The sequence below is a fragment of the Phalangium opilio genome, unplaced genomic scaffold (genome assembly GCF_054372755.1).
Source record: "Phalangium opilio isolate 3A_F unplaced genomic scaffold, DU_Popi_V2 ptg000094l_1, whole genome shotgun sequence".
NCBI lineage: Eukaryota > Metazoa > Arthropoda > Arachnida > Opiliones > Phalangiidae > Phalangium > Phalangium opilio.
In genome coordinates, this window is record NW_028324199.1 from 2,901,107 (window position 1) to 2,912,390 (window position 11,284).

The 11,284-nt window shown below is 42.7% G+C and overlaps 1 protein-coding gene across 1 annotated transcript; it reads left to right on the top strand.

The window, feature by feature from the left end:
- Nucleotides 1–5,938: 5,938 nt before the first annotated feature.
- Nucleotides 5,939–7,954, top strand: LOC149638268 (uncharacterized). The gene is made up of 2 exons (XM_089850805.1): nucleotides 5,939–6,243; nucleotides 6,307–7,954. Exons 1-2 carry the CDS (start codon nucleotides 5,939–5,941, stop codon nucleotides 7,952–7,954), a joined length of 1,953 nt encoding a protein of 650 aa, XP_089706931.1.
- Nucleotides 7,955–11,284: the final 3,330 nt, after the last annotated feature.

An 11,284-nucleotide genomic window follows, 5' to 3' on the forward strand; every position in this document is an offset into this window, starting at 1 on the left:
TAGAATTTACTCTTGTTGATCATGTTTTCTCGGCCTTTAGAGAGTGATGTGTATACACGTGATCGAGATCACATTGAGAAACGTTTTTCGCACGATTTATTCATTAGGCCAACAGCTTAAGTTATTTACCTATTTTAAAACCTTTTAAAATATAAACTTCCCTTATTATTAATTTCCCCCCGTAAGCTTGGTTTTTTAATCTAATTTAGAAACTAATTTATCAAATATTTACATTAAAATATATGGGAAAGGTATGCGATTTCCATCTTCACATATTAAACCAATTATATTGAAACTATAATGAAACTATTTTATGAATTTAAATTGAATTACCTATCTAAACATCGTTTAAATGTAAAAATAAAACTATTTTATCATTTTTGTAAATGAGGGGAGCCAGATATGTAGATATTATTTTCCTCAGTTCCAAAAACCACTTCCCGCAAAGCTCGAAATGGTATGCAATGAATGGATCTTTATAAAACTAGAACATTATTCGCTTTCATCGCACATGTAAAGTATAACTCTCCCCACCCCTCGAAATGTTTATTCGAAATTAAAACCACATCCAAACCATTGCCAAAAGCTTGGTTATGACAAGACGAATGAAATTTATCATATCTATCCCCAAAACGGTGCTTCAAAGTACAAAAAATATTTCGTATTTAAACTTCAAGGCTGAGAAATGAAGGTACCTATACCTACGCTTAATTATAATAGGCCGTCCTAGATAAAAACTGAAAACCGGAGCCTGTGAAGTTGCTAAGAGATTTGGATAGAATGCTACCAATAGGAAAAAGATTTCCAGAAGGACCAATAACTTAAAATCCCCAAAACTATGTGGGCCGAATGAATAGAAATACAAAAAACTAAACCAAAAGACTGGAGACCTCATGGAAATCTAAGCAAAAAACAAACGGGAATAGCCTCATTTACTAATTCAATATCAGCACGCCAAAGATGGGCTCGAAGTCACTTTATTAGAACAAGCATTATGAGCAGCCTATTTAAGGATCTAGGACTACGAAAGCAAGAAGACGTTGTATCAGAATTAAAAGCGTGCAATTTAAAGAAAAATGAGATGCAATTAAACAAGATCACAGAGCAAATAACGCAGTCCTTGAATCCTTTTGACGCGAGAATTGAGCCTACAACACTATTCAATTTACCACATTACCCCGTTAGAATCAGGGACAACTCGCTCAAACAAGTTAAGTTTAATATACTTGGAATCAGTTGTGCATGCAATATAACACCTGTTAGATTTTAGTGCCTTATGAGGCACGAAGTTGTCATAGTCTGACGCAAGAATCAGACCGTCAGATTAAACCTTGGCCGCGTATTTTCCAGTCAGATTTTATATTCTGTTATTTAACACGACCAGATCTATCAAACAACACCGCATTCATACATGTACCTCATGAGGTAAGAATTCGTGCGTCATTCGACCATTTTAACCCCGTCTGATTAATTGATGGCCCCCTTTGGTAACGTCAGATTTCATATATTTGGAATCGATCATTCCAGCTCTATCATTTGCCACCATTTTTATTCATGTACCTCATGAGGTAAGAAATCATACCTCATTAGGGTCAAACATAACCCCGCCCCCCTCAAATGCCCCAGCTGCGACGCGTAAGACGGCCAGATCTATTAATGATCATCAAAACTAAACTCATTCCAATAGTCAGACTTTTGTACTTTATGAGGTAAGATCCAGGCCACTATTGCTACCTAGTACGTCTGTCTAGACATTTCTCTTTCGGAAACTTTCCACTCTCATGCTCAAGAATGTAAGAGAGATAATAGGACCCGGTGTCGTGACGTCACAGCTTCCTATCTCTTACCGTGTTTCAGGCGACCATATTGATGCTACCATATTCTAACCACCAATATTGACGTCACTTCACGTAGCTCTCCCATCACAGTAGCTCACTACTGTAAATGTAAACCACAGTAATCAGTGAGCAAACTTTGGTCGATTTTAAAGGGGATGATCTACTCCATCTCCTTTTCTATGCTTAAGCTCCTCGTCGTCATTTGTCGCTGTTACGTCTACTCCACATAAAAAACTATCGCTGTATAGAGTAGGAAAAAACTAGAATGTATACAGTGTGGAAAAGATTAGAGTGCCCACATTTTTCGGACATTTTATAAAAAACTCGAGAACAACGAGGAAATTAATTGTAGTCCATTTCCCAGACTCATGGCAATTTAATTAAAGAATTCTCTGGCATCCACTAAACAAATCGTTCATGTAGTTTCAAATTATCACAAAAATGAGAATTTGTAAGAAATCAATACAATAATGTTAATGAAAAATTAGTTTTTGTAAGATATCGTAATGTTGCAAGATTAATCCTGCAACAAACAGGGAATTAATGTCCTTCAGCGCAAATGTTCGATGTGTCTTCCTTCCTGATGTAGACATTCTTCAAGTCTACTGGCCATTGATTCGCGGGCGTGGCGAAGCATTCCTGGGGTGATGTTGGAAATGGCGATTCTTATTCTGGCTTTAAGGTCGTCGGGTGAATCTGGTTCAGTTGCGTATACCTTTCCCTTGACATAGCCCCAGAGAAAGAAATCTAACGGAGTTAGGTCAGGAGACCTCGGAGGCCAGGGCGTTGGTCCACCCCTACCAATCCATCGGTTAGGGAACTGGTTATTCAGCCACTCTCTTACGGGTACGGCGAAGTGCGGTGGCGCGCCATCCTGTTGGAACCACATATCCCTCACTACTGCCAATGGTAAATCATTAACGGCATCAGAAAACTCTTGACGCAAAAACTCCAAGTAACGTTGCCCGGTGATGTTCTCGTCAAAAAAGAATGGCCCAATGATTCTGTCGCCGATGATGCCAACCCACACATTGGTTTTCCAACGTACCTGATGGTAATGCTCCCGAAGCCAGTGAGGATTTTGTTGCGACTAATAGTGAAGGTTATGTCGGTTGACTGTTCCATCTCGATGGAATGTAGCTTCGTCAGAGAACATAACCTTGCTAAGGAAACCTGGCATTTCTTCATCGAGGAACCGCATTGCCAGACAAAAGTCCTGACGCCTAAGATAGTCATCCCCTGTTAACGCTTGGTGTAGGTGAATTCGGTAAGGATGGAATCGGTTCCGATGCAAAATCGACAGAACTGTACGATGGCTAATGCCACACTCGTCTCCTACCGCTCTACTGCTGATGTGAGGGTCGGCTTCGAACCTTGCAACAATGTCCATCTCTCGGGCTTCGTTTCCAACTATCCGGTCAACCCTACGTTGACGTCGTTGAACCGTAAAGCTACCTTCTGCTAGTAGGTTAGCTTCTAGCTTACCAAAATTCCTTCGAGCAGGTGGCCTTCGGTTCGGAAAGCGTTCGGTGTACAAAATAACTGCCTGGCGAGAATTTCCTCGGCATTCACCCATAACGTAAATCATATCCAACTTTTCGCGATTAGTAAAACGCGCCACCATAACGAAGTACCAAGCTAATTGTCGTATCGTGAAGCAGCAGTGAAAAAAGGCGCAAGTTAAACTTAACACTTTATTATGTTCATTAAAGATTAGGCACAATTTGCACAACGCGGTTACTGGGTATGACAATTCGTAAGACTTAGCAATTAACATTCAAGCGAGAAGTGATGATTACGAAAACTGCTTTGCTATTTATAAGCTGAATTCTTGTTGAGTAAACAACAACATGTCGTCGTACGCTTTTTACTAGTTGGCGAAAAAGCGGCGTGACGTAACACTAATTTAATTCGTACGTGGGGCACTTTCCGAAGTAAAATACCGTGAGATAACCTCGTATTTACGGCCTAGAGGTCACAAACCTAAAAAATAACCCTTAATGCACATTGGCCCCTGTTAACAGCCGCGATAGTTCTGCCCTCCATGGCAGTAGGTGTTGTTTTGTTGTCATTAGAAAGACATTAATTTCCTGTTTGTTGAAGGTTATGATGAAAAACCAATTTTTCATTAACATTATTGTATGGATTTATTAAAATTTCGCATACGAGGTTATCTCACGGTAATTTACTTTGGAAGTGTGCCCCACCTAGGAATTAAATTAGTGTTACGTGACGCCGCTTTTTCGCCAACTAGTAAAAAGCGTACGACGACATGTTGTTGTTTACTCAACAAGAATTCAGCTTATAAATAGCAAAGCAGTTTTCGTAATCATCACTTCTCGCTTGAATGTTAATTGCTAAGTCTTACGAATTGTCATACCCAGTAACCGCGTTGTGCAAATTGTGCCTAATCTTTAATGAACATAATAAAGTGTTAAGTTTAACCTGCGCCTTTTTTCACTGCCGCTTCACGATACGACAATTAGCTTGGTACTTCGTTATGATGGCGCGTTTTACTAATCGCGAAAAGTTGGATATGATTTACGTTATGGGTGAATGCCGAGGAAATTCTCGCCAGGCAGTTATTTTGTACACCGAACGCTTTCCGAACCGAAGGCCACCTGCTCGAAGGACTTTTGGTAAGCTAGAAGCTAACCTACTAGCAGAAGGTAGCTTTACGGTTCAACGACGTCAACGTAGTGTTGACCGGATAGTTGGAAACGAAGCCCGAGAGATGGACATTGTGGCAAGGTTCGAAGCCGACCCTCACATCAGCAGTAGAGCGGTAGGAGACGAGTGTGGCATTAGCCATAGTACAGTTCTGTCGATTTTGCATCGGAACCGATTCCATCCTTACTGAATTCACCTACACCAAGCGTTAACAGGGGATGACTATCTTAGGCGTCAGGACTTTTTTCTGGCAATGCGGTTCCTCGATGAAGAAATGTCAGGTTTCCCTAGCTAGTTTATGTTCTCTGACGAAGCTACATTCCATCGAGATGGAACAGTCAACCGACATAACCTTCACTATTTGTCGCAGCATTACCATCAGGTGCGTTGGAAAACCAATGTGTGGGTTGGCATCATCGGCGACAGAATCATTGGGCCATTCTTTTTTGACGAGAACATCACCGGGCAACGTTACTTGGAGTTTTTGCGTCAAGAGTTTTCTGATGCCAACCATTGGCAGTAGTGAGGGATATGTGGTTCCAACAGGATGGCGCGCCACCGCACTTCGCCGTACAAGTAATAGAGTGGCTGAATAACCAGTTCCCTAACCGATGGATTGGTAGGGGTGGACCAACGCCCTGGCCTCCGAGGTCTCCTGAACTAACTCCGTTAGATTTCTTCCTCTGGGGCTATGTCAAGGGAAAGGTATACGCAACTGAACCAGATTCACCCGACGACCTTAAAGCCAGAAAAAGAATTGTCATTGGCAACATCACCCCAGGAATGCTTCGCCACATACGCGAATCAATGGCCAGTAGACTTGAAGAATGTCTACATCAGGAAGGAAGACACATCGAACATTTGCGCTGAAGGACATTAATTTCCTGTTTGTTGCAGGATTATGCTATCTTACAAAAACTAATTTTTCATTAACATTATTGTGTTGATTTCTTATAAATTCTCATTTTTGTGATAATTTGAAACTACATGAACGATTTGTTTAGTGGATGCCAGAGAATTCTTTAATTAAATTCCATGAGTCTGGGAAATGTACTACAATTAATTTCCTAATTGATCTCGAGTTTTTTTTTGTTATAAAATGTTTGAAAAATGTGGGCACTCTGATCTTTTCCACACTGTATAGTAAAAAACCAATGTATCAGCCAACTATAAATACTGTAGACGAAAGGCGATAAGGGGATTCGGAGAGCCGACGCGAACGATAAAGTTTTAGCATAATTTGTAATTAGATTTTAATCAGTTGTATCGAATAAACATTAAGTGTATCAACCGGCAATTAATTACATTATTCGAGAACACAACAGAATGGCGACGGAAGCGCGATCTTGAGGACTTTGAACGCGTACAACCTTACCGTGTGAAGTTAGTTAGTCAAGAAAACCCGCACTCGCGTAAAACTCCGTTCCGCGATGGCAGCAATCGGAAGTTTAAATATCTTCGACAGTCACAATGAATCCTGGGAACAATACGCTGAACGCCTGACCACGTACTTCGTTGCAAACGGTATAGAAGACGTCGGAAAAAGGAAAGCCGTTCTCCAGACAATACTTAGTCCCGACACGTATAAGCTTTTACGGGACCGGATACGGCCTGCGACGGTACAGGACAAGACCTACGATGAGCTGGTAGATATTTTACATAAACATTTTAATCCGACACCTTTGCGATGCATTGCCCGGCTACGATTCCATCGAAGACACCGTAAAGTCGACGAGTAAGTGGAGGCATACATCGCCGAACTCCAGAACCTCACAGAGCACTGCAAATTTGACAAAAGGGACGAAATGATTGTTGACCAAATCATTTTTGGGATCGGAAACGATCCAATGCAACAACGTCTCATAGCTGAAGAAGAAGAGAAGAAGACAATCACCCTGGCGCGCGCTACCACACTATTATTGGCAGTGGAGAACTCGAAACGGAGCATTGGCGAAATTAGATCCGAAAACACGGCTAAGGCATCCCAGATTAACGTCATCCATACCAAGAAAGGGGTACGACCAACAAGGGATTGGCATTCTCAAAAAGATCAAAAAGGCAATCGACTGTCAGCAAAGAAGACCGATAACAAGAAGCGGTGGGACACCAGACCATCTCCTGATCTCAGCAAGTGTATAAGATGTGCGAGTCCTGACCACTACACCCGGAACTGTCCTTACGCCAATGCAAAATGCTCGAAATGTGATCGGAACGGACACCTGGCCCGGGCGTGTTTATATCCACCGGATAAACCGGTAACGAGGGACAATCCATGGAAATCGCATCAAGCTAACTTTGTCCAGACGGGAAACCATGATGAGTCAGTCCAGATTCACCATTTCTCCGAATATGACGTAGACGTTTGCCAGATCCGGGAGCGACCGGGAAATTCAGGTCAAGTGGCACACATTAGAGAGGCCAAATCTCGAAATCATGGAACAGACCAGCAAAAATCATCCTGGACTGTCAACGTCGTGCAAAACAGGATCGGAAACAGAGAGGAAGTACCACCACCCGACACCATAACCCTGGGCGTTAATGGGACGGACGTCACGTTTCAAGTCGATAATGGCTCGGGACACACCATGATAACCCAGACAGAGTTTCAGCGACTTGTTCCTACCACTCAAGTCACACCGTTTTCCCGAAAACTGGAGTCGTACACAGGGAACGAAGTGAAAGTTGTTGGAATAACAGAAGTCCGAGTCAAGTATGGCGTGGAAGAGGAGACGCTTCCGATGCTGATTGTGGACACAAATGGACCGAATCTCTGTGGCCGAAAATGGCTCTTTTCGAAGCTAAACATACTTCCATCCGTCCGATCACCTCGCAGAATGCCAATTCACGCAATCCAGGACGAGCCAAACATAGAGAGGATACTCAAGAAACATTCCGAGCTCTTCACACCTGGGCTGGGGAAAGTCAAGAATATCGAAGCCCATCTGCACATAAAACCAGAAGCGAAGCCGAAGTTTTGTAAAGCACGCACAATCCCATACGCTCGCAAAGACGCCGTCGAAAAAGAACTTCGTCGGATGGAAGCAGAAGGAATCATCGAGAAGATAGAATACTACCCACAAAATCAGAAGATGACCGCCATAATGGACGCGCCTACTCCACGTAACGTGGAAACATTGAGGTCATTTCTCGGACTACTAAATTACTACGCACGATTCATACCGAAGAACGCCACACGACTGGCTCCGCTATATGCACTACTAAAGAAAGATGCACCATGGACCTGGAGTGACCGGGAAGCCACCGCATTCCACGCAGCAAAGGAAGCCATCAGATCATCCGGCGTGTTGGTCCATTATGACGTAGAAAAAGATATTACCATACCATCCGATGCCTCTCCAACAGGAATCGGGGCGGTCATTTCGCACGTCATCAAAGGCGTTGAGAGGCCCATCGCTTTTGCGTCGCGGAGTCTGACAGCGGCCTAAATAAACTATTCTCAGCTAGACTGAGAGGGGTTAGCCGTGATATACGCAGTAAAGAAATTCAAGGACTACATCTACGGAAAAAGATTTATCATATACACGGACCACCAGCCTCTCATCACGCTCTTCGCTGCCAATAAACCAGTACCTCCTATGGCGGAAGCAAGGATTCAAAGATGGTCATTGATCATGGCAGCCTATTCGTATGAGACACGATTCCGGAAAGGCTCAGCCAATGCAAATGCTGATGCCCTAAGTCGGTCACCTCTGCCCATTGGGAATATCACGGACACTCCAGCACCAGTGGAATACGTATTCGCCCTCAGAGATACCACGATCAACGGCCAGGTCACGGCTGAAAAACTGGCCGAATCCACAGTTGCTGATCAAAAGCTTGTTACCCTACGAGGCTATATGACCCTCGGATGTCCGAGATCCAAAGCTTCGTCAGAACTGGAATCCTTCCGGAAACGCAAGAACGATCTCTCAACCTTTGGAGATATCATCCTCATGGGAAATAGAGTTGTCATTCCCCAGGCGATGCGAAAGAAGTTCCTTCAAGAACTACACAGTTCCCATCAGGGTATTGTGGCCATGAAGACAGTTGCGAGATCCCGGTTCTGGTGGTCCCAAATTAACAAAGACATAGAATATCTCTCGAAATCCTGCGCTTCTTGCCAGCGTCACGCCAGCACTATCATCCGTGGCCGCCATCAAGGAAGCCTTGGGAACGCGTGCACGTGGACTTCGCTGGTCCGATTGACGGACGCTATCTTCTAATTGTCGTCGACACCTATAGTAAATGGTTCGAAGTTGCGATCACGTCATCTCAAACATCTCACGCCGTCATCACCTTTATTCGCGAGTCAATTGCCCGTTTTGTAGTAATGGACACACTCGTCACGGACAACGGCACATGTTTCACAAGTGCTGAATTTGCGTCATTCATTCATCAGAACGGGATTACGCATCTGCGATCCGCACCTTACCATCCGGGTACCATTGTCAACGTCATGGGCAATATGATGTATTCCGTCACCACCATGCACGGCGAAGTGAGACGACACAGAAATCAGATCCGTCCACGAGTCAGATGTCATCTTGAAGCGACGTCAAACAACCCTTCTGCTGACAAAGACCTCAGTTACGGACATACGGGACTATTCTCTTTCACCGAAAGAGAACATCAAATGCCAGAACCACCGGACAATCGCTCACTAGCCAGTCAACCCATTAGACCCTTCCAGTCAACTCAGTCACCATCTAGAGAGATGACACCAAATAAACCCCAAGCAAGAACCGTACCATCCACCGAACCCGGATTAGACATCATAGCAGAATAGTCCACTGAATCCAGTAGACACATCATAGGTGAATCATCCATCCGACAAAGTTTGAAAGTCGTTCCCGAATCTTCGGACACTACCGCTACCTCTATCGCCAAAACGAAAGCCCAACGGACAAGGAAAACCCCAGCGTGGTACCAACCTACCTAAAACTAACTGACAGTTACTTATCACGCTATGTAAAGAAAAAGGTATTTGTTACGTCTACTCCACATAAAAAACTATCGCTGTATAGAGTAGGAAAAAACTAGAATGTATATAGTAAAAAACCAATGTATCAGCCAACTATAAATACTGTAGACGAAAGGCGATAAGGGGATTCGGAGAGCCGACGCGAACGATAAAGTTTTAGCATAATTTGTAATTAGATTTTACAAATTCCAGTCGTGCCAGTCAGTTACTCGCTCTAGCAAAGATTGGTTATTTTTAGAAAGTATCTTAACAAGTGTGATAATAATAAAAAAAATAATAGACTTACTTGCGCGTCGCTAAAGTGCTTGGCCGGAACCATTCAAGTACTTGTACCGCTGACCTCCGCTTCATGGACCGGAATTCTGCTCCTGAAAGATAAGAAAAATATTTAAATTTAAATTAAACTAAAATTATAAAGTTAGGCCTAATAGACAAACGAAAAACATCAGGTTTTTTTTCGACCCTTCTTTGTTCCTCCAAATCTGTTGGACTTTCTAAGATCTGAGCACTTATAGTCTCTAAGTTTCCTGTATAATTATTCCATAAAAAAGAGGTAGAAAGGAGAAAGGAAGGGACCCTGACCATTTTGTAATACACAACCTAACTATGGCGCCTTATAAATTTCCTTGCCCTTTATGCAAAAATCCGATTTTCGGCAAACAAGAAAGTGTACAATGTTCACTTTGCGACCATAAAATGCATTTACTTTGCTTCAGAGACAAAGGGGCAGGTGATATTAGCAGTCTTATTGAATGCCGCCATTGCGATATATGTCCTTCTCAAAGTCAAACTGAGGTTGCAATTGGCAGTCCTAAGCAATCGCAAAAAGAAACGAATCCATCTATTGCCCAGTCTTTATCCTCCCAAAACTCGTTAAGTAGTTATAAAAAAGTAGCACTGTTATTAACAAAAATTTAACCACGAAAACGCGCTCGCCCGCTTTTAATACTGATCATACTTGAAAACATAAATTGGATAAAAAATTACAACAAGAGCAATCGTCGGATTCTTCGGTGGGGAAAGCTATCGCTGAGCATCTCAGTAGCGTCTTGCCTAATCTTATTATTGACGCGTTTAAAATCACACAAGATTCGCTTATGAAAGAATTTCACACAATGGAAGCTGAACATAAGGCAACAATTGAAGAACTAATTACCTCAAGGAACGCAATTGACCTCAGGCCACCATGGTTAGCTGATATTGTTGCAAATCAGTCCGATGGCGTAGCGGAGATGATAGCTTCTCTCAGAAAAGAAGTAGCTGTTCTTACAGTACAAAACATTGACATAAAACAAGACCTAGAAGTGCTGAAAAGTATCCGTACCCAAGAAAGCATAGACAATTCCTCAGATCTGCTGCGAAACATAAATGATGACCTTGGTTTCATTGTACGTAAACAGAACCCACAGCTTGCTGAAAGTGTTAAAGGAATCACTAATGTCACGGAAACAATTAAAGAATCGATTAATGCGTTAGTACTCGATACGCCAGGAAATTATTCAAGCTAGCTTGCCGATGTAAAACTGCAGAATATTTCCATAAAATCAGGCATTAAGGAGATAAAAATGGCTATTGAAAACGGGACTTCCTACCACGCAAAAGACGAAACGGATCTGCCGATGGTTCTTGGTAATTTAAACGCTTTCCACGAAGAGCTGAAGGAGATGAAAACCCAAAATTCTGTGCTGACGGGTCAAATGAGCATAATTGATCAGAAATTGGATGGAGCTATTAAATGTAGCGTAAACACTACCCCGATGCTCACTTACAAGGAAGTGGCAACAAGTAAGCGGAA

Bases quoted from the DNA above. Each gene is read 5' to 3' on its own strand.
- LOC149638268 (XM_089850805.1), top strand. From the start codon at position 5,939: ATGGCAGCAATCGGAAGTTTAAATATCTTCGACAGTCACAATGAATCC. The intron at 6,244-6,306 runs GTAAGTGGAGGC...ATTTGACAAAAG, and splicing joins AGACACCGTAAAGTCGACGA to GGACGAAATGATTGTTGACC.